Source organism: Ostrea edulis, chromosome 7 (assembly GCF_947568905.1).
Source record: "Ostrea edulis chromosome 7, xbOstEdul1.1, whole genome shotgun sequence".
Taxonomy (NCBI): Eukaryota; Metazoa; Mollusca; class Bivalvia; order Ostreida; family Ostreidae; genus Ostrea; species Ostrea edulis.
The window spans coordinates 75382047-75407717 of NC_079170.1; the positions used below are offsets into that span (position 1 = coordinate 75382047).

Here is a 25671-nt window from a genome sequence, read left to right on the forward strand (position 1 = left end):
CGCTGTACATAGTGGTCAAACCAGGATATCCACTAATTGCATTCAGTGATGTGAATTGTCATCTACATTTGTGCTTATGAACTTTAGTAAACTGTCAAGTTTTAATATCAAGAAAATGACTGCTGCAAAAGCATCTAATCTTGTGTTCTATGGATGTTTTCAATTAAACACAAAACAAAATGAGAAATAGTTTTATTGAAACTTAATTGAAATTCACTTTGAATTACTTTGCATTGACTGAGTACTTCAAATTTTAATCTTTCTACATTTTCATGGTCAAGTGATAAAAAGTATTTGAGAGTGAAGGGGGGGGGGTGTCATATGAAATAAAAAGATTGACACTCCTTTGGTGAACTAGATAGTTTACACACTGCAGCCACTTATCTTTATATTCAATAATGAATTAAGAATATTTCTTAAAACTGGGAAAATACACCCCCCCCCCCAAGTAGTGGAGGAGTATGTGTCACTTCTGGTTTTCCAGTAGCTAGATACATCTTTTGTTGAAAGCAATTTTGATTTTCAAGTTCTCACCTTAAACTATTTCTAAAAGAAATCCAACTCGAGTCGATAAGTATTCCCACGGATTTTTTTTTATATACACAGTGATATAATACAAATATTCATTGTAGAACAAGATACATATACCCCCCCCCCCCCCACCACCACCACCTCATTATGTATGTTTCATTGCAAGAGCAGATGCCGCATGGGTCCAGACTCCTACCCAAACCCACTCAGTTTGAAAAGTAATAACTCCATGACATTTTAATCGTTTTTAAAACTATCAAATTAAGTTATCCCCTTCCCTAAACTGTGTTTCATTGCAAGAGCAGCATGGGTCCAGATATAGACAACCACCCTTCAACAGTGTTTCATGAAAACATACATGTAGTGTATCATATTTTTGTATATATTCTACATCTATTTAGTAGATACTGCATGTTTGTAACCTTGTTTAGACACCCCCCATCCCCAATGCAGGGATTGACACCCGAGACTATATTCCTGGATCAGCGCATGATTTGCACCGCGAATCGTCAGTTACAAATTACACACTGAATTCGATCAGAAATATAAGAACTTGTTGTACTAATGGCCATCACGTATGATGTGTTCGAGGTAATGCAGATAATTCAACACCGCACCGATCTCTGAAATTAAATGCATACTTCTTTGCATCAGATTAAATTTTCAAAAAAATATATAGATACTGGTGTGTTGTTGTATTCATACCAAAGCGAAGAAATATTTTTTGAATATATGTAATACATATATTACACACTTGTTTGTTTAACACATTCACATTGTAGGAATTATTTCGTTTTAGATCTAGATCGAGGGTAGATAGTGCATATATATTTATGTGTGTAGTCTGATTAAAACCAGCTCCCTTCTAATGGTCCCTGACGACGATAGGGGGAAAAAAAGGGGGGGGGGGGTAATCAGACTGTCATTCATTCATGAGGTATAAGATTGGAATTTAAATACTCTGATTGTAAACAGATCTTTTATCCGCTCCGTTATCATTATGTCGATACAAACGCACAATATTTGAATACAAACTAGAGTTTATAATGTCTCTGAAATTAGTTGTTAAATATAACTGTCTTGGTTACTGGGAGTACAAGACCAACAGTCCGGTACAATAAATTTATTACCAAACTGTTAACAGGCACTGTCCCTTGGTGCCCCCTGTAATCAAGTCAACAATTCATACTTTCTTTACTGAACACTTCATACAATTAATTGTTTTCATTTATATAATCATTCTGTTCTAACCTCTCTGCATTAGCATAAAACATTCAGAACAACTGGATCCTACATGTACATATGTTTTATACTTGCATACTGTACTTACTAAACTATAATAATACTGATTTGATTACAATTTTATATGTATTCACACAACACACTTGGACCTATCCACTGTCTCAGAAACTGATGTGTGAGACAGTTGGGTTATTTTATTGTATATATCATGTTGTTAATTTAAATCTTGTCTGCAATCAGTATTTCATATATAGTTATAGATATGTGCAGTGCAGAAGTGTGAACTCTGATAGTATTAGTAATTCTGAATGATTGTTTTCTTATTTTCATTACTATACATGCCCCCCCCCCTTCCCAAGGAACCTTGATTGGCGAATAAACAATAGAGAGAGAGAGTTAAAAGATTAACACTAAAGTAAATGTTTCTTGGTTAAAATACATTGGTTGTCCTGCGTACATGTATCATGTATACGTTTACATAATAAATTGTAATTTTCCCGCCGTGTTACTTCCCTTTCCAGTATCTAATTTTGGATCAATATTCTACATCAGTGCTGCGTTTGAATATTAATTAGATAGCGTGTTTACATGCATATCAAAGATAAAACTGGACGACGGTAAGAGGAAAATAAATGTATTGTGATACCATGAGATTATTTGAAAGCTTTGAACAAGGCTTTATCTAAAAATCACTGTCCAAATCTTGAAATATTCTTGAACAATACACTGAACTCGGGAAAAAACACAAATAAACAAAGTGTAGGGGTAGGTTTTCATCTTGCGGGCCATTTTTAACTTATTTGCAAGCGGATGATCCAATTTGGACAGTGAATACTCGATTCTGTGAAACTTATTCTTTTCTATCATGTCATGTTTTTATTAATTTATGTACAGCTGGCTGTGCGCCGTGTCGATTTATGATCATCTATTTGCGTCTTGTATAATCTGGTCAAATGACGTCATATGACCCTTGACATCTTAAGTAAACATGCGAAGTGAAAGTACAGGAGGCGTATATCTGTTGTGGTACTTGAAGAGTGTCTTTAGTTTTTTTAATATTAATAAATGACCTACACCCAAAACAATAGGATATAAAGCTTCATTTTTCTGAATAATTCTTAAACATGACCTTAAGTCACACGTGCATCTGGTGCATCAAAACTGGTACCGTATAAGTTTTACATGGTAATGAAATAAGTTCTTCATTTTTTGTGAATGGATTTTGCACTGATATTTTGGTGAACCAAAACACGGTTGGTACTGTCTCTACCAAAACACTGTGCCGAAATGATAATTACAATTAAGTATTCTTGATGTATGCTTTAAAGTAATATAAACCACACGAAAGCAGGAGATAGTTTCACATGAAAATACTGGTTAAATTCGTTTAAAGATAGAGATGTGCAATATTTGAATTGCTATATGAAAAAAAAATAAATATCCACCATGTTGGTGCCACCATGATACCCAGCATACACATGGGGCAAACACTGAAGAAATCGGTTGAGCACAGAGTCTGAATGTTCATGCATAGTACTCTAAATTGCTGTTAAGCGTAGATTTAGACAAATTAGAGAAATATATTCAGGAAGGGGCATCTGCTCATCAGCTTAAATGACACTAGTTAGAATAATATAACCGTTTCTCGGGACTGATCTCAGTTCTGTAGGACATAAACTATTTACCGATAGGCCTAGTACATTCGAATTGCACTACAGCACCACCAGATATTAATCCCATGCAATTCATTGTAATGTGTTATTAAGTATGGTTCCATGTAAAAATCAGGCAGAGGGTGATAAGTCGACCGTCAGGGATTAAGCCGATACTTATATATATAGTAACATTGTTTATAGGAACTCATTCGGTGATAAAGTTTTTTTTTCATATGACACACCTTTACAGAGCTGTGTTACTAAAAATAGAATACCCATGTTTTGACCAAAATTGACTCATAAAAATGTTATATATTCTTAAAGGTTTTGTTAAATGAAAAGATCATACATTTTCAAATGGCTTATATAAAATGAAGAAGAAGGCTTCTGTTTACGAATTTCTGTTGTCATTGTGAGTATTTGTTATGTGTTACCATGGTAACCGTTGCTGTAGTTAACGAAAGGATTTTCTAACGGAAAAGCATTCCAACTTTAAGACCATTTTTCTCGAAACAGCAAGCACTTTCAAAAATGTTTCATAATTAGATGGATAAAGTACATGCTATTGAATAATTTTGCTCAATATTTTTTGAAAGTTCTTACTGTACTCGAAAAAAATATATATGAAAGACTGAAAAATGGCGGGAAAATAATATATTTTCATGTTTTTAAGTTTTCTTCTACTTACAAACTATTCAACAAGTACATGTTTCTGTCTTGTTCTAGTAATTATCATATTTATAAAGATCTAAAATGATCTTCTTTATGTGTTTAAATACCATAATGATATGTCTATATACGTAAATGCAAGAAATGGGTCGGGATCGAAAGTCCGTTTATTATTAATCCATTTCTTTCAGATTTCCTCGGGTTATTGTAAATTAACTTATTAGACCGACCTTTAAAGGATATTTTGCACTGAAGGGCGGGTTTAACTTGCAAGTATTTTTGGCTGGATAGTTTGAAGTGGGTGGGTAATTAACAGATTAAAGAAAAAATGCTTGGTTGGCAATTGTTCTTCATTTTGAAATTCATCTATCAACAACTCTTGTGAGGCTGGTCAACGATGTACGTTGTATAGTAGGTTGCTCGAATGACAAGGGATTGGCATTATAGTCCCAAGTATAAAGAGAATGAATGTCCATGGTCTTTTAAAACGTATATCTTTAGAAAAACAAAACTGAAAATACATTCAACATGTTCAAGGGAATCCGATGATAAAACATTAAGATATAATTTATCAACTTTTGTGTTTTACCCTAAATAATTCATTGAAAATATATTTTATTTGAAAAATCATTTTGAATTCATTTTTGCTCTATGTAATATGAAATTTTAAACATTTATTACAAAGCATCTGGGCATTTAAAACTTTGGCTAACAATTCTAGAAACATGATATGGTTCAAATTTTAAATAAACTTTTTAGCACTTGATTTCCTTATGAATCCTTTGTAAGAGTGGAACAAAAACTTTTAGTGAAATGTACGTTTTTACAGTCGTATAATATATATGGTTGTTCAGGAAAAAATGAAAATGAGAACAGAAAGAACAGAAACTGCAAACATTTGTGTCATTAATATTGTAAAATGTGGACAGTTTATATTGACTTTATATAATTTTATGAAACTACATGTAATGTAGAAATGGGATTGTTTTAAAATTCAATAATGTAGTTTAAAAAATGTAAGTTGACTCATTATCATGTCTATGGCTCTATCTTTTACCAAGTATGATTACAGGTTGCTTTCAGATGACAAAACAACTGTTTTACATAATCCATGTAGATATTAGTGTCTGTAAAGCGAATTGAAAATAAATTCTTAATTATTTCATCAATACATTCCATTATCTGTAAGATTTTCTAACAGTTGCAACTTGTAAGTTTAGATCCTTTATCAACTGTATACTAATAAATGTACACAGAAGAGTTCTTTGAAGCTTCATTTTTTTATTTCAAAATCATACTTTTTTAAGCCCAAACAAGGCATACACATGATAAAGGAAAACATGATCACATAAATATATTTGCTACGAACATATTTTAAAAAAGAGGCAGATCCAGAAAAAATATAAGGGTGGGAATGGAGGGGTTGTGACTCATGTATTTACCTTCTCCATCCAGAAAGGGGTGGGTGAAGAGCCCAAAAATTGCATAAAATATACCATTTGAGCTATTCTATGATGCATCACATTATACATGTATTTTTGCATGTCAGCCCAACTTCATTACACAATTTAACCCATTGGTGTTTAATTTGTTCATAAGTTGTTTCCCTTTCGAATTTAGATACATTAGGAATTTCAGTTGAAATAATTTGAATAAACACCATATATAAGAATGCTTTCATGTTTATTTGACAATTTGTCTTTTATTTCTTCATAAAGTTTTGATATTTTGTTTGGATTCAATATTTTAGACTGTATTGATGTTCAACATTGAATTTATGGACTCCTTTGCTTTACTTTTGTAATAGTGTCTTGTACTTTCACTTGGTTTGATTGATTTTCCTCCTGTTACCACTTTACGTATGTCCTTGGGTTTTGCAGAAACCTACAATACAATAAGATAGACACTGGTTTTCAGGACACAAGAATTTACTTATTTTTCTCTCCTCAATATATAATATATATGTCTCTAGTTTTAAGAAGGTTTGAACATTTTATATCAAAAAACTTTCAATTAAAGTATACACCTCAGAGCCTAGTAATATAGTACACATTGATATTTAAATTATACATGTAGTTAGAAAGAATAAAATGCTAAGATTTTGAAAACAAGAAATCCTTAAAGAAACTTGTATACGACATTGAGAAAGTGTTCCAAATATTCTAAATCAGTGACAAGTAGGTTCATGTACTAGTCAGGGCAACAGTTGTATCAGGTTTTGAGTCTGGTTTCTGAGTGACCAATATTTTCCAATAACGGGGGGTTGGGGGTTGGTCGACTTTGACCTCATTATCAGAAGGGGTCATATAGTGCTTGTATTTCAGGATTATTATATAATACTGCTCTACCAAGTTTGAGGTTTATAAAACATTTACACTATAGAGTCTTTGGCACATATGTACTACATGTATTTGCAGTTACGTATTTACCACAGAGGTTTTCAATGCATGTAGTGATGGTAATGACACTCCATGATGCTGGTATGAAAACTTTAAAGAAATATACATTAGCTGAATGACTTGATCTTTGTTATTATTATATATCTATATATTATTATTATTAGAAAAATACATTCAAGAACCCATGCATTGATCAGTCCCCATGACCATATCAAATTGAGGCCAATCTAATTAAAATTAGATGTTAGATCCGCTCATATATTCGCTACACAAACATCTAACAACATTCCGTAGAGGGTCACGTCAGAGGTCAAATTTGCATGAAAAATTAACCAATCGCTACAAAGGTGGAATGACATCGCCATCCAATGAAAATCCTCATTATATACTGTATTTGGTTACTTATCAAAGATTGCGACCTGTGAGGAAATGGAAGCGATTAAAACCGCTTTGAATATATTTGATCTCGAGGCTTTGAAAATGAACAAGAATAGTTACTTAAATGTCATCTTTGCTGAAGTATACATTAAAAGATCCCCCGATGTCGCCATAGTTTAAAATTTAAACAAAACACGCGATAAATAAATCACGGTCGTGGGTGCCGCCATTTTTTCTCTTCCTTGCGTAAACAATACATGGAATCGTGGGATAATACCCTATCGATATGAAGGGGGAAATTTGATTGGCTGTTGCAAATTTGACCTCTGACGTGACCCTCAATGGGATGTTGTTAGATGTTTGTGTAGCGAGTATGTGAGCGGATCTAACCTCTAATTTTAATTAGATTAAATTGAGGCAGACTTTAAGTAGTAATATAATAGATTTCTAATAAAAATGTCAAGAAGACTCAACTTATTCTTATTGATTGATATGAAGATTTATAATTAACATTATGAATTGTTTGACAATAAAATGGAACTCTTTAAAAACTACAGACCCTAAATATTTTCTTTGATATGTCTAATATTATGCATATATTTTTAAAATATGAATTCTGATTTGTCAATAGCTGGTTGGTGACCACTAAAATAATTGATTTTGTGCAAATGAATTAATATTTAAAAAACTGTGTGTGTTTATTATAGAATACCTTGAAGGAAAAAAAATGATGTGGATATAAAAAAAAATTGAAGAAGAAAAATACCGGTAGTCTGATGACTAGAATAGGGATGGGTTATATTCTTGTTGTAGTACCGGTAGTCTGATTACTAGAATAGGGATGGGTTATATTCTTGTTGTAGTACCGGTAGTCTGATGACTAGAATAGGGATGGGTTATATTCTTGTTGTAGTACCGGTAGTCTGATGACTAGAATAGGGATGGGTTGTATTCTTGTTGTAGTACCGGTAGACTGATGACTAGGATAGGGATGGGTTATATTCTGGTTGTAGTACCGGTATACTGAGGACTAGAATAGGGATGGGTTATATTCTTGTTGTAGTACCGGTAGACTTTGAACTCCAGCATGCTAATCCTGATACCTAACCACTAACCTACCTGTGATTTGTGTAAAAGAGGATTACATTATATACATTATATACTAAACATTGCATCTCACAAAGTCATATCACGTCTTAATTTGTATATGCAAATTCGACTGAAACCTATATGTAGTACATAAAACCACAATCTTTTGATATGATACCTTCTACTGATCCTCAGTTAGGCATAATCTACATTTCTATCTGAGACAGGAAGCGTTTGTGTCGAGGATATGTAGTTGTCTGCTATTATTGCAGACCATTACAAATGAAACATGCCGTCGATTAGGCCTAAAACATATCATAGTGTAACTGTTGAAAGTATGAAAGTTTTTGAAACAAGGGAGTGGGTGTCTCATGTACTCAGTAGTCTCATACAATGCTACATTGTATAATACAACATTCGTTATGATTTTTATGCTAGTAATAATAAATATTGCGAATTTTGACTTATTAAATATGTAAATCACACCGTTTGAAATTACCGGAATGCGCCAACTTGGTGACATGTCATATAAAATATGTTGCTCGGTCTTCGTTGCCGGCTGCTCCACACACGGTCTATCGTCAGTGACGCCATATGCATCAATGGATTTCTGACACTCTCCGAAGGTAAATATATTTGTTTCCTTTAGATGAGGCTTGAGGGTAGATCACACTCTGTCGGAATATTGTCCTACACGGCATTCAGTTTTGGATCCGCCATATTCCGCGCACTTAGTGTGTTGACAACGCAACGCCCCTAGCGATCATGGAGGTTAAATTCAAGAACGATAACCGAAATTGCATTAAAATCGAAACATTCAGAGAGGTTTTAAAATGTTATATTGAAACTTTAAAAAAAAAAAAATTATTTCAGAGCGTGCCTTTTTTTAAATGTTATATAATGATATATTTTCATGCCCGCTTTGCTGTTTTTAGATTTCAAAGGGATTACAAGTAGTGTTTTGTATACATTTGCACTAGGCGTGAATTCTCCATGTTTATAATTATCTGTCCATAATTTTAGAACAAGGCGAAATAAATCAAAACTACTTTGTATATTTGCTAAACATATTACTGTGAGTTAGTATGCTAAGTTTGGGTTCATCTCGTGAACATGGACTTATCACGAAAATGCGATTTTGCCTGATTTTTACGTGGAACCATACTTAACAACATGGATATAAAAGCTATATACTTAGATAAAAGATCAGCATATTTTCCCATTATCTTGTCATAATTCGGCTCTCCTCCCCTAAACACATTTCAATTTTGCTGCAATATGAAGAAAATAATTAAACTTATGATCATCCTATTACAATGCGTTTCCTAAAAAATAAAGACAGTAAACTCTCGATAAACCGCCACTTAATTTTTGTTTAATTTATGGCGTTATAAAGAATACAGCAATGAATTGAATTTCCGTCATCTTGGGGAGAAAGAGTTACTATTTTTGCATATGTAAGAATTATTTTCCCCCAGCGTACAAATTTCATGTAAAAATATTTCGTCATTTTTTTCCAAATCTTCTGACATGATTAAAATAATTTTATCAATAATAATACTCCATTTCAAAACAATACACATACAATAGCTCTAAAGATTCATTGTTATTTCGGATTTCAAACATTTCGGTTGAGCATCACTAAAGATACATAATTTGTCGAAATGCGAATCTGGTGCATCAAAATTGGTACCGTATAAATTTTACATACAAGACACATATACACAGTATGTTCAACGTTATGTAAAGCATTATCCAATATCGGTATTTAGCGCATCGCAAGGCCGTTTCCTGGTAGATGAGTCGTCATTAATTAGACAGCCAAATGATATCCCACTGACTTCCTTTTTATGGACTCTTCCCATAAAACAGTAAAATAATTGCCGGTTTCCTGTTGTGTACATTTCTGACGTACGAAAACGTATGTGTACATAATATTGTAATTCTCTTATAGCATTGACAGGTAATATATATTTTTATCTACGCTGAAAGCAGGGAAAATACGCTTTTAAAAAACACATTTCATTAATTAGAAAATTAATTTTAAAAAATCACTGAGAGGGATATGATGACCTCGCGACAAAACAGTGTGTTATATTTAAACAAAAACATACTTTACTTAAATGTTTCTTTACATAATGACTATATTTACTGATTTGGTTATCACATAGTTAAAAATAGAAAAGATGTCAAAAATTATAAATAAATCATTCATCTTATGACCGTACTTTCAAACATTTAAATTTCTTATGTGGTCCTGCTTTTACGTGCCACTAGTCAGTATGACCAGTACGGTAAAGAAGGGGCGAAGGAATGTAAGACAATTCAAAATCGACATTCAAAGTATATCGTCGTTTATCAATTCTTTTCATACAATGAAAATAGCCTTGTATCACCTGGTCATACAACTCTGGTAAGTCCTTAATCTTTAATTTTACTCCTCTATCCAATAAAACTCGCACATAATCGCAGCGGTTAGCTTTCATTGCTTCAAGGAGAAGAATCTATAACAATATAACAAGGTATGTTAATCCAGCTGTTCATGTTAATCGATAATTCATGATAAATGACCTCTGAATAAATAATAAAGGTTGTAAACAAACATTCCTTTTATTTACGTACAGGACCAATTTTCACATTTTTCATTAATAGACGATTGAAACCACCCACTAAGAAATTGACAATATGAATAAAAAGGGCAGTACTTCCCCTTACTTACATGACCATTATCCATGAATGTCTTTGTTTCCTGCAGAAACTGATATCCAGTATAGAAGTAAAGTGGAAGAGACGTAGGCGAAGGGTACTTTGGGTTCAGTACATAAGGTCTAAAATCTTCCCTGTAGCCATTCAATATTTCTCTTACCATATGGCACTCCGATTGTTCAGGATCTAAATGTTACATTAAGACAAACTGGCAGGCTGTAATCTATATTTAATATATTATTAACTTATATTTTAACTTCCGGTAAGTATAATTTTTTCTAGAACTATAAAAGAGACCTTATTTTACCATGCAAGTTTCGATTCAAACGCATAATTTCGAAATTTTACGTTTTCCTTGTTCACTTTCGGTTACGACCGCACGTGACGGTTGGCATACTTAACTCCCAACAGCTCTTTTAGCACCTGTGATGTATTATCCCTATAAATTTGGAGACTCTACCGTTTACCGTATCAGAGAAAGAAGATGGAGTAAATCTATTTTAAAAAAACGAAAATCGGCCAAATATCGTAGTATCTCGTAATAACGACTTATCATTTGGTTCATACGACTGAGTGTTTCTCGTACGTACGAGTTATTGGCGTCAATTCGAATATTAGCGTGTGGACATGTATTCCTCCATTTTGAATCTCGCCTACCCTAGTCAACGTCGTTCTGAGATGTTACACATAAAATCTGTAAAGGCATGTAAATCTTATTTTCTTAATCATGTATAATCACTCCATAATTCACGCCATGTTTTTGTTGTGGTTCAAACGCTATGTTTGTAAATTTGCTGAAAAACGACACTGAATATGACGTCACAATGTACTGTTTACATCAATTGCGTTATATTTCCTGCGTTCAATATATATGCGGATCAAATGTCCAAAATTAGGATGCTTTGGTACAGCTCCATCCGCGTGCTAACTTTGGGTTGTTTTTGTCCTGTTTTGGATATAGATACTAATGCCAAAACTTTTTTGCTTCGCCCTCAAACACGGTCACGCCGTAACACATATTATCTTATAAATACAACTTATCATCTCGTTATAACGACATATTATGTCGTACGTATGACTTCGCATGTGTCGTTTACACGACTTATTATCTCGTATGTACGATCTAATAGCTTGTTCGTACGACTTAGTATCTCGTGCGTACGACATAACCACAAAAAAAATATTAATTTTCAGTAATACGTTACGTAAATATGGATTCATCAAAAAGGACATTTCCTCTACTTTTACAAACTGTATTTACGTTTCACTATTTCCATATACGAATATAGGTAAAACGCCTATCTTTTTGAACATTGAAAAATAAAATCGTTAGAAAATGTACATGTGCGAAAAATTGCTATTTTCTTATAACTTTGACAGGCATTAAAAGAATATGTATATGTACTGGAAAAAGGGACGATATGCTTTTCAAAAATATAAATGATATTGCATTCAAAGGAAAATAAACATATCAAAGGGGATAATGGCCTTGCGACAAAGCATTGCGTCATATTTACATGTAGCCAAAAACCTTCGAATAACAATAAAAAGTGAAAAAGAAACAATAGATTAATAGATGGTTTTTCCGCTGAAGACGGAGGACCTTAATAATAAGAAACGGAGCAAAAACAATATATCCCCGACGATATATGTTCGGGGATATAATGAGCACATCTTCATCAGTGTGACAATGTTCACGCATTGAAATACGTAATACAATTGTACTTTCAAATTTGTCATTGAGTGTGGAGAACAGATGTACTTCAGTAATATGGACAATTTTATCATGCACGGAAGTATGTAGACAGCTTACTTTTTGATTCGGATGATGGAATATTCTCTATGGCCCAGCATTTGACAATAGTTTCACCAACAATGTTTGACAGCATTAATGGATCGTCATTGTCAACATCAAATACACCAATCTTTAAAGATATTGTTTTCATTATTACATCGGATGATAATGTTGACATATCTACTTCGCCATATATATATATATATATATATACATATATATATATATATATATATATATATATATATATATATATATATATATATAAAGCACTAAAGTTCCAACAACACCCGATACCTCAAAGTGTCGGATCCACAACATGGATACAAGGTCAAATACAAAAAATTATACAAAACACTAAAATGACCAACGACACGAACAACAAGATTGTCAAATTTTCGGGACGACCCGTCCATTCTCCAGGACAAACGAAAACAATTACATAATGTGGTCAATATCAACAGAGCATAATAACAAAAACTACATATAAATACATCTAGCACTACAACTACATTAATCTACAAACGTATTTGCAACGCTGACTACACGATTTTGGCCTTTAGGCTTGTCAATCAATGTTAAAAGTGGAGCGAATTAGGACATGCCTTATATGTCCAAAGAGCTGATCCAAAATGTCCGAAAAGAAAAACAATAATCTCAATTAATCTCAAGTGGAACGAGTTAACCCAATTACGTTGACAAATAGTAAAGCTAACTCGTACCCAGAGATATTCTATTTTAACCATGCATAATTTATAAAAAATAATAATAAGTAACAAATACAAAAAAATAAATAAATAAATAATAAATAAATAAATGAAAGCAAGCTATGTAAACGAAATAAGAAATGAACAAAGTTTGAGAGAAAGATAACGAAAACAACAAGTTTGAATAAGTTAACAAAATGGACCAACTCCAAACAAAAACAAAGAATAGGCAGCCCAGGAAATTGAATCAACATCAGACATTCCCGTACTATTTCATGTCTAGGGTAGATGTGTAAAAAAAAAACCATAGAATCACGGAAACTGATAAATGGGTTTTACATGTAAGCAATCGGTTATGAAGTTAAAATTTTTTTAAGAAAGATGGACTGATTGTAAACAGAATTGAGAAAAAAAATGTGTTCAAAAATGGTCATAGTACCACTGTTAGGGACATGATCAGACGAGTAGGTCTAGATGAAGCTTAAAATCTAGTAAGGGTTTAGCCCGTATTCATCCTGGTGAAGTCAGTAGGTTTGTTGATACCATGTGGTTCAAATGACTTCAACCTGTGCATCCAGAATTTTTCCTTCTGCTTTCTTTCGGTATCTGACCAACTAGGGTCATGATCAATAACCACTACTGTCATGTCCTCCCATCGGTGGTTATTGCCATTGAAATGTGTTGCTACTGGCAAATCAAGTCAATGATCAACAAATAAGAGAGGACACTAGAGCATTCTTCCGCCGACTACGGCTTAAGGAACATTTCTCCCACAAGGACTCCAGAGATAACAGTGCCTCCCCATCCCAAGATGCTATTGACATTTTAGAGAAACATCCTCTCTACAGACCCAAAAGCACTTGGTAACCACCTCCAGGCAAACGCGGAGCTTTGGAGTCTTACATCGAGGCATCGGGGAAGAAATAAACAAAATCCTTTCAAAGCCGGATTCAATCCGAGATAATCTCGGCAAAGACGAAAGGTCGGCATTGCAAACATTAAAAAATCGTGATAATATTGTCATTAAAAAGGCAGATAAAGGTTCTACTGTTGTTGTCATGGACAAAGACAAGTACTTAAACGAGGCTCATAGACAGCTCTCAGACGAACGCTTTTATAAAAAGTTACAGTCTGACCCCACCGAAGAGTTCTCTACCAAGATCACCGAAACCCTCCAGCAAATGTACAACAAGGGCGAGATCGGTGACAATGTTTTGGGAGCGCTTTGTCCCAACATCTTTATGGGGAGACTGGAACGTAGACTTCTACATTATTCACCAGTTAAACCCCTCAGTTGGCTACGTTTTATTGATGACATTGAGATGAAGTGGGTTAACGGTCGTGAAAGCCTGGACGATTTTATCGAGATGGCAAACTCTTTCCATAATTCCATCAAGTTTACTGTGGAAATTTCAACCTCAAATAACACGTTTCTGGATACCACAGCCACATTTAGAAACGGGGAAATTGAGTTTAATCTCCACACCAAACCCACTGACTCTCATTTATACCTTATGCCATCTAGTTGTCATCCACCCCACACTTTCAAAGATGTACCTAAGGGTTTGGCTACGCGAATCCGCCGCATCTGCTCCACTCCTACTATTTTCCAAGAAGAAGGAACAATCCTCAACACTCATCTCACTAACAGAGGATATGATCCTTGCAAGGTACAATCCGCGATTGATGAGATGTCCCTACAGGACCGACAGTCCCTCCTCGTGTATAAAGAAAAACCTCAAAATGACAGGGTTCCATTCGTCACTACGTATCATCCCGCCCCCAAGAACATCAACGGTATTCTGAAGAAACACCTGCCCACTCTGCATGCCAACAAACGAATGGCTGGTGTTTTTAAGGAACCACCGATGGCATCCTTCAGGCGTCCCAGAAACCTGAAGGACATGATAGTAAGGACCAAACAGGATAACCCTTTACCCAATGGAGGTTTCAAAATATGCTCAGACCTCAGATGTCAATTATGCAGATATAGCTCAGACACTGAGGGTTTTAGCAGTCCTGTCACGGGTCGCAGTTATAAAATATTGGGAAACTTTTCCTGCAAAACCAATAACTGCATCTATCTCATCAGTTGCGATGTCTGCCAGAAGCAGTACATAGGAGAAACAACAGACCTTTGCAGACGGGTCAACAACCACCGGTCCTCCATCAGAACCAAAAAGATTTGCCAGTAGCAACACATTTCAATGGCAATAATCACCGATGGGAGGACATGACAGTAGTGGTTATTGATCATGACCCTAGTTGGTCAGATACCGAAAGAAAGCAGAAGGAAAAATTCTGGATGCTCAGGTTGAAGTCATTTGAACCGCATGGTATCAACAAACCTACTGACTTCACTAGGATGAATACGGGCTAAACCCCTACTAGATTTTAAGCTTCGTCTAGACCTACTCGTCTGATCATGTCCCTAACAGTGGTACTATGACCATTTTTGAACACATTTTTTTTTCTCAATTCTGTTTACAATCAGTCCATCTTTCCTTAAAAATTTTGAACTTCATAACCGATTGCTTACATGTAAAACCCATTTATCAGTTTCCGTGATTCTATGTTTTTTTTACACATCTACCCTAGACATGATCAGTACGGTAATGTCTGATGTTGATTCAATTTCCTGGGCTGCCTATTCTTTGTTTTTGTTTGGAGTTGGTCCATTTTGTTAACTTATTCAAACTTGTTATTTCCATTATCTTTCTCTCAAACTTTGTTCATTTCTTATTTCGTTTACATAGCTTATTTTCATTTTTTTTTTTTTTTTGTATTTGTTACTTAGTATTATCTTTTATAAATTATGCATGATTAAAATAGAATATCTCTGGGTACGAGTTAGCTTTACTATTTGTCAACGTAATTGGGTTAACTCGTTCCACTTGAGATTAATTAAGTTTAGTGTTTTTCTTTTCGGACATTTTGGATGAGATCTTTGGGCGAATAAGTCATGTCCTAATTCGCTCCACTTTTAACATTGATTGACAAGCCTAAAGACCAAAAACATGTATTCTGCGTTGTAAATACGTTTGTAGATTAGTGTAGTTGTAGTGCTAGATGTATTTATATGTAGCTTTTGTTATTATGCTCTGTTGATATTGACCACATTATGTAATTGTTTTTGTTTGTCCTCAAGAATGGACGAGTCGTCCCCAAAATTTGATAATCTCGTTGTTCGTGTCGTTGGTCATTTTAGTCCTTTGTATATATATATATATATATATATATATATATATATATATATATATATATATTGGATATTATTCATATCAAATCTATCAATATCCAATGTAGAGTAATTGAAAGAAACTAAATGACTTTGCAGCAATAATGTTTCAAATGATATATGTGTCTTGTACTGTATAGAGAGAAAGAGAAGTTCATCTGTATTGGTGAGATCCATAAAATAAGTTCAATATTCAAGTTATGTAAATCAAATAAAATAATTCTGTCATAAACATATAATGGAATACGTGTATTCACTAGAAGTTCTTTCTCAGAGTTTAAAACATAGCTAATGTGGGGAAAAAAAAACCATTTTTTTTTCTTTTTAATAGTTTTGAGGTACGTCGTCATTTTTGCGTAGGTGTCCTCATCAATATGCATCCCAAACAGTCTGACTTTCTTCATCAAGATTTTGGAACTAGACAACAAAAGAAATATCTTATACCTATGTATTTCACCTATACTGTTTAGTATGAAAGGTAAAGAAAAGACCGATGATCAATCTCATAACTTCAAAAAGTACTCATAATAGAAAATAGAGAGTCGGGCAAACACGGACCCCTGGGTATACCAGAGATGGGACCAGGTACCTTGTCCACCGGTCACATCCGCCGCGAACCTAGTATCTTGATCAGGTGAACGGAGCCATCCGTAGTCAAATTCAGTGTGCCAAGAACGGCCTAAAATTCGGTATGAAACAGCAGAAAGCATTTGACCCGATGTTAGGTTGAATTGACAAACTAGATCGTTATAACACGAATACAATTTGCAAAATGCTGCCTTTAAACGATACCATCGGAACCCCTGCACCATCGAGTTGATTTTCAGTAGCCTGGTTTGCTTTAAAACTGAACATAAGCAGAACAATCTCTTGCGTATCGAATAAGTTGAAAGATGAAACACCATATGCAGGTGATAATGGAATGTTGCTACATAGATATGGGAAGTTGACGGTGGAGAACTTGAAATAATCCCGTTTGTCATAAAGTTGAGTTGTTTGTTTGCCGTTAATATCCATTTTTAACAAGAGGTACCGTGAGCAATGCTCACTAAGAATCCCCCTCTTACCCCAATCTCCCAAAGAGTGTTGTTAATAGGTATACATTTACCTCTTTCCTGAGTGTAAAAAAGAAAGGGCATTACAAAAGCCTGGGTAGTTTCTTCTCTAGGATACCATTAAGTAAATATTTAAACAAAAAACAATTTAAGGCACTCCTTTAAATGATGCAACAAGTGGAACATATACAAAACACACGAGAAGGAAAGGAGCATTTATCTCTGCTTTCAAATCAAAATTACGCCGATTACTTTAACATCATGCATATTTATATGGTGCTCATGTAATCTTCTCCTTTAACATACAACCTAGCTATTGACTAGATCAACACAGAACTGTACTATGACGTTACAGTTATTACAGCACTGTCCAGTAGTTTTATGTTCTGTGAATTATTACTTAATTTTATTATGTTACTCATGTTGTTTACTTTGTAAAGCTTCTTAAGATACATGTAGAATGAAAGGTCTAAAACATTACTGATGGTGGGTAAAGTTTACTTTGCCGGTCCTCAAAAGTCTTTGAAGTGCAAAATTCACGCGATCCATATTTTCTTTACTATGCCAATACACACAAATGTTGACGCTATATTACTTGGATATCCATTTGAATATAACATATCAAGGCCCCACTGTTCTTCAGAAGAAGAATTGTTAAAGAACTAGCTATATATCTCCCATGCAAAAATATTATCCGTAACAGTGGTCCCATCCTATCCACGGGCATCATGATTTTAACTCAATTGAATACACATATTCAACTATCAGAAAACATTTTCATGTAAACTTCAAATTTTCTGTCCCATTGGTTTTTGAGCAGATTGTTAAGTGACCTCAAACTACTTTGACTTTCCTTGAAGATATCCCTTGGAAGGAATATGGCTTTTTTATTTTAACTAACCCGAATTCCCTTCACCCAATGATGTTTTCTGACAAATTTCGTTCAAATTGGCCCCGCGGTTTTGAAGAGGTAGATGATCTTTTTAAGTTTGTGCACGACGGCAAAGAAAAATGAAAAAATAAAAAGATATAGGTGACATGAGTGACTCAGTTGACCTAAATATTTTTGTTTACCTTTTTCTAAAAGAAAAAGTGAAATTTGGTTTTCCTACTAATGAGACAAAATTTGCTTACTTTTTCAGGTAGTCCAATATGAAATCGGCAGCTTTTCCTGAGCCTTTAATAATAACCACCGGAAGTTTTTGTTCCAGTGCATCAGATATGTGCGCAATGGTTTCAATGTCACCTTCACATACAATGATTGCTATCGGAACTTGCATGCCTGAATAATTATATAAATCGCTACCTTCAACAACAGACAACTCATCATATGAATCGTTAATCATCTTAACATACTGTTTACATTAATCCTGACGTACTCAAACTATATGTTTAATGTATGTGATGTGAAACTAACACTTACCAAAATCCCCTTTTTTACTGAAGAAATGCATTTTTTGTTCAGAAACAAACTTTTCGAACTTCAACAAAAAATCATTCCCCGTGCCTGCAACTTCTATGTATTCCGGTGGCGATTTACTGTTGATCTTCTAAAATAGTTGATGAAGAAACAATAATTATATGTCATTATAAACATATTTCATAACCAAGTTCAGTAAGATTCAGTTGAATCTATTCAATGTTTAAAATAGAATACATTAGTTGGCAGTTACTTGCAATGAATCTTTCTGCGATAGAGGATACAGTGACGCTATAGCTGGACTATAGTTAAAAGAGGAAGAACGGGCAGACATATTATATAAGGTGGTTTAAATCTAGGCACTGTACAGTTTTTTTTCTTTTCTTTTTAATTAAAACGTTTAGATGTAATAGTAAAAGCAGACTTGTAAGAAATATAGGGTGTAAACTTGAACATGAAACATCTTTTTTATGAAAATAAACGCTGCTAATGTTGACGGTATGTATTCATCTATTAGTAATTGTAAGTTTAGGGAACGGGCATCTTGATTCCAAAGGTTTATCACTCAAAACCAGTTTGTAAAATTAAGAGCCTGTGATGGTACACATCCATAATCATATAATCAGTCTGTAATTTGGTATTGAAAACCGCAAGTACGGACTTTCTCTGAATTCTTTAAATGACGTGTCCAAAAGTCTTCATGCTACAAAGTAAAGTTTTGTGCGAATATGATGTGGACCCAATACGCAAGATCGTAAATACCGAGTTAGCAGAACTCTCCTCTAAAGAAGTCCGGAAAAGTGTGTCTACTTTGGGCATTTTTTGTTTACTCATACATGGCATCGGAAGACGATTTAACTTGTGCATTCCACAATTAAAAGCATTTTTAAATGAAAGATGTGTGAAACGTCTGGATACAGGAAAAATGAACTAAATGTGACTCGTGAAGCTATATGTTTTGACGCAAGCTCTTCTCAGCTTTGGGAATTTCCTGGCCAACAGCAGTGGGGGAAAATCCCACATAATTTCCATTAAAATCTATCATTTGTGGATATTTCTGCGTATTAGGTTTCTTTCTTGAATTATTACTACAGTCTACTGCAATGCAATGATAGTGCACCATTGTTAAAATCAGGTGAATCGATCACGACAAAAGTTGCAAAACTGGTATTATTTACTAACATGCCCAACTTCTCGCATACTCTGGGCTCGCGAGACTTTGAAAGGGGAAAGTAAAATTTAAAACCAAGACGGAAAACGTAGTCGCGATTTTGCATATTGTCAATTGACGTAAGGTAAATGAATATCAAGCGTGATATCGTTTATACTTTGTCTTTTATATAAATGATGTTCATAACTGTGTTTACGTCTTTATGTATTTCGAAAAACGTTCTATTACATTCCCGTTATTTCCTAATGGACTAGGAGGATTTCCGACAATGTATACGTTGTCATTGCACTCATATCAAAAGGCAGTGCAAAGAATCTTGATTGAATTATTTTCTAGTTGTCTACGAAAGGGGATGCTTAGTATTTAAAGTCCTTACGTTGGTAGCGCAAGGTGTCACTTTTGTTTAGAATTCTGACTCTCATGGAGAAGACAGAATGGTCTGGGTAATTGAAATGTTGATAGAGGAGGTGATTATCATTCTTCGTGATTTGAAACCCGTGCATGATATTTAATACTTCATATGCAACTTTATCAGGAAAGAAATAACCCAATTCATTTTGCGGTCTAAATTTTTAGTCACTATTGAACTTTATAGACTGAGTAGTAAACAGGCATTGCGATGGGATACACCCCATCTTATGTTGCTCTTGTTATTCATTTATTTGATAGCCATATATTTTTGTGGTGCCTGTTATGCAGAGTTATTCACAATTGAAAATTTCATGGGTTCAGAATCTCAAAATAATAGGACGTGTCATTTTTGTTTTCATACGAAACACTTTTTAAAAAGGCACGTCTACATTATAAATTACCGCTTCATTCTAGATTTGCTACATGTGTAGACAATTTTCAAACCACTGGTTAAAACCCCACAACGAGATTAGAACGGACAATTACAAGTGTTCATGAACAGTTGATTCAGCAATTCCCCCTCATGTAAATATCGACGGGAACTTTTTTTATGTAGAAAGTCTTCAATAATTAAGGTCTTCCGTAACAACGGAAGACCTTCTACTGATTGTGCTGGTTAAGATTATTCTTATTATTCTTTTTTTTCCTTCTTTTTCCTAGACGCTAACTTTGAAGCTTCATATCTCGCTCACTTTTGCATGGATTTTGCTCAAATTTTCAGGGTTTATAAACTTTACAGAACGATTTTAAAATCATGTACTACATTTCAGAAATTCTCTTCTGTTCACGAGTTATTCCCCTTTGAATGGAATTTTAGGGGCTTTGGTTTCCATACAAAGGCTCCGAGACTGTATAAGCTTGAGTAGAAAATGCACTGAAAATGAAAAGTAGGAGCATTGTACTTGTGCACATTGTTTTTTGTTTTTTGATTACAGCGTTCGAAATGGTGGTTGACAGGGTTCAAAAATTAGGACGCGTAAAGGAGCAAAACATTACACCTATTTTCCTTTGTATCTTTTAAACTAAAAATATGTTGTTAAGACGTGTAGAACAAAAGTTGTACAAAATGTTAAGAGCTTTCTTTTGATATCCCTAAAAAGGGGCTGGCCCCTTCAATTAGGGATCTGGGGATCTTCAAGGTTTTCGCTTTATAACTTATAAACGGTAAATATCTCGATATGGCTTTCGCTGGAAAAGTTGTTCTTTAACATCTTATTGATCTCATAAACATAATATTTTGCGCGAGTATTGTGTTATATATGAGTAAAAGGCTTGACCCGCAAACAGGTAACCGTATCATTAGGTAGGTGAAGGGGGAAAATATGCGTATAACTTACTTCGGCACGTGCCCCTGGCGTGAAATTCATACTCGACTTCTGTGCGCACTGTATACATAATAAACCTACATGTATTTACGAATATAGATATTAAAGTTTAGTAAAATATTCACGATTTGAGAGCAATTTATTTGATTTGTATGTATAAATAATTCAAACTCAATGAATCATTATCTTCAGTCTGAATATTATGCTATCATAATTTTGTTGTATGATAAAATATTGGTAACAGCTATAAACCTTTATTTATGCCCTGAGCCATAAATTTCATAAATTTAAATAGTAATTTTTTCTTCATTATTGGGACTGAAAAGCTAAATGCTGAAAGAATTTAATCCCACAAACACGCGCGCCTCAAAAGACTGATTCGTGGGGTGAGATCATACACGCATGTACTTGAGTAGTATAAATTTATTAAACACCTAACGATAAAAATTTATAGTACACTTTTAAAGCTTCATTTCAATGATATATATTAAATTCTCAAACTATTTCATAAGTACATACGAGAAGTCAGAATCGCCAGCGTAGCCAAACTATTTATATCGTTACAGTACTTTTCTTCCTGTCACAGTACAGTTGATTATTTTCTTTCTAAAAACTTAACTTGTATTCGTCTTTTGTAAAATCACTGGATAAGTATTTCAAATAATTTTTCCCGGGGTGATGTTACGTATAACATATCAAGAGGGAATGAAGGCGATAGTTAGATTCCACACACACATACTCATGTACGGTTCCTGTATCTTCATGTTAACTAGGCTGCATTAGGACCTGACCCAAGGACATATGGTCAAGTTTAAGGTTTTTATGTCATACAGCTCCGACGAAGACCTCTCGTTGCTTTGCAACGAGCTTGGCTCTAGTTCTGCCTCTTATTCAGTAAATACAACATTTCAATTTAGCAATCAATGACGCTCTTGGTACCGTTGGGAATTTTCACCCCTAAAGCTGGTGAATTTTCTATAGGACTAATTATCTTTGTAATGGGATGTCAAGTACAGAATACAGAAACAATTCTCTTTTTTCAGTTCTCCTAAAAATGGTAGAACATGAATGCCTCCATTACGTTCAGTTTCGCCTTTCAGTAATTACCTGATCTCCTGCAATTTTGATAAGTTTTACATTTCGCTCTACAAATCTCCGCGATTTCTTGATGTGCTCATTATATTCCTCAACACTCCATTCAGTCAGCTTTAGCGTCTCGTCAAAGTTGCCTTCATCGAATTCCGTGTAACCATAATTTCTATAAGCATCACGTACTATATCCGACACCCCATTGGTATAACCTCGGTACAATACCCACGACTCTGTAAAATATAAAACAATGTTGGTTACATTTGATTTCAACTTAAAGCTTTTAAATTATTTCTATGATTCTAAGGAATCTCTAAACATCCCTCATCCCTCATAATATTCACATTGCATAGAACTCTCATCTGTACTGCTATTATATGGTTTTTGACTTCAGTATTTGGGTCCTTGGGGGCGTGTTTTTAAAACATCTCAAGTCTTCATTCAACTAGAGTGTTGTTTAACCCCCTTCCCCACAATCACACACTTTAACGCATATACCTTTGCCCCACAGTCACGCACTTTAACGCACTTTCAAGGCGCATTTGTTTTTACTGCGTTTTATCGTTGATACAGCGAAAAGTTTTTTTTTTAATATTTTGGGTTGTAAGACAAAATAATGATAAAATGAGCTATTTGCCAGATGTATTTGATAGTTCCAACAGTAGCAAAGAAATAGATTAGGGGATACACTACTGCAACGCAGCTCCATTGTTTACTGACGGGAGAATCTAAAGCGGTATTGTAGAGGAATTATTCATGTTTGGTTTTATTATTCTATTTGATTATTTCAATTTATTATAAACCTACAGGGTTATGAATATTACTGATCGTCAGGAAAATGATAATTTTGTTTTAAAATAGCATCAGCAAGATGGGGTAGGGGTGGAGGTTAAAAATCCAACACAAATTACATCATGAATTTCGTGGTATGCATAAGTTATGTATATCAAACAAAGCAATAAAAAAGGGGGAAATAATTTTCAAAAGACATATGTATATGTGTTCCCCTACGAGGTTGACACAACAACATTCTTATTTTAAACGAGAAAGGAAATATGTGTACATTTTCAATTGGTAATTTGTAGCGTTGGTAAAGAGACCCTAGTCAAAACCGTGCCTTTCAAAACTCGGACGCATAGATTACGCAACCTTAAAAAATCATATTAAAAATTTACCGAAACAAATGAAGTCAGTAATGGACACGAAATATAACATTTTATTAGATTTGAAATGAAATGATTGACAAAATGAAGTCTATAATTAAGGGGCGAGATTAAAAGATCGATGTTGGATAAAAATCTAAATTCAAATAGCATGTTAGGGGGGAGGGGGGATGAAAACTTTCGTAAGTTTCTGTCATCCGACATCGATTACATATTAGTGGAAATAGAACAAACCAAGTGTCTGGTAAAACTACATGAGAATATCACATTTTAATGAACATTTTAAAATAGTTTTAATGTACGCTTTCTTTTGTGAATAAACAGTGGAAAAGGTATACATAGTGTTATTTATACTAGTTTGTCCTTACTTGTTAATCGATTAGTTTCAATAGTCATCATATTTAATTTATTGGTGGTGGGGGGGGGGGGGGGCTTGGTAAAACCTATGTGGACTTAGTTTTTTGTCAGACATTGAACATTTGATCTCGCCCCAAAATATTTCTATTTGTTTATCGTTATTTTTCGCAAGTGAATTCATTGATTTATCGCAGGGTTGGATCTAAGCAATTTTTATTTATTTTTTTTACTTTGCAATAAATGAATGACATAATAAGAAGCAATTCTTAACATAAGAGGAGGGGGAGGGGGGGGGGGGGGTGCGCCTTCAATTTGGCCAAGTTTCAGGTAGAATTTGCAGATAAACCATGCCGCTTCGAGCTGACAATTCCTCGTAAAGCCCGTGCATTTCAAAACTTCGATTGAACACGCGTGAAGACAGGAAGTATTACGTAACTACAAAACCACACTGCTTATAAAACACAAGCTCTAGAGTTTTAATTATATGTATAAAATGAAAATTACATATAACGAGAAGAGTAAAGCCAAGGATGAATGTTTTAAAGAAAAATTACATTTACCATTGTCAGAACATCTTCCAAAGAATAAAACGATCTATGCAACAGAATCTGCTATAAAACACACACGAGAAGATTCAAGCGAAAGTAAGACTGGTCGAGTTTTTGTTAAGATCTATGCAATTATTTTGTGTTTTTAAATTGAAGATTAAAATATATATATGTTTAAGGAAAAGAACACCAGCCCATCAATTTCAATCCCAATAAAATGCATTTGCCAATCTGGTCACATTTAGTGTATCGATTGTTAATAAAGCTCGTGTAAGTATTAACTTTACTACCTACATGTATTTAACATTTTTTAACATAAATCAACACCTAAGTACAAAGCATACAGCCAGTCGTGTACGCTGGAGGACGTGCACATTTATCATTCAGACTTATACACAAATGTGAGTGAAAATACACAATACCGTTCCTATAAAGTACAATTGCATTTAATAGCACATTAACCCCCTTTGTGAACACCAGAGTCGGCCAGGAAAAACCTAGAAATAAAACGATAATAATCGTGAACAACTCTAGGAAACCTGTACCTGATGCCATTGCGCCATGATGCATGGGGAATGTGACGGACCTCACACTTTACAAATATATAAAATGCTAGAATAAGATGAAAACTAAAAAAAATAGCAACAGTTGTCCTATCCGCATGAAGTGACCAGTCTAACAAACCCGCTTACTCCCCGTGACAGCATACTAACCCCTATTGGT

At 34.3% G+C, this 25671-nt stretch overlaps 1 protein-coding gene across 1 annotated transcript in view; it reads right to left on the bottom strand.

Annotated features, from left to right (window-relative positions):
- Positions 1-25671, bottom strand: part of LOC130048779 (uncharacterized) — a 55621-nt gene that overhangs the window by 15056 nt on the left and 14894 nt on the right. The window contains exons 3-10 of the mRNA XM_056145831.1: positions 22899-23113; positions 18888-19014; positions 18599-18746; positions 16719-16826; positions 14994-15066; positions 12483-12594; positions 10683-10855; positions 10360-10467 (exon numbers count right to left, since the gene is read on the bottom strand). Of these exons, the coding sequence (XP_056001806.1) occupies positions 10360-10467; positions 10683-10855; positions 12483-12594; positions 14994-15066; positions 16719-16826; positions 18599-18746; positions 18888-19014; positions 22899-23113 (1064 nt within the window). The remainder of the gene's footprint in view (positions 1-10359; positions 10468-10682; positions 10856-12482; positions 12595-14993; positions 15067-16718; positions 16827-18598; positions 18747-18887; positions 19015-22898; positions 23114-25671) is intronic.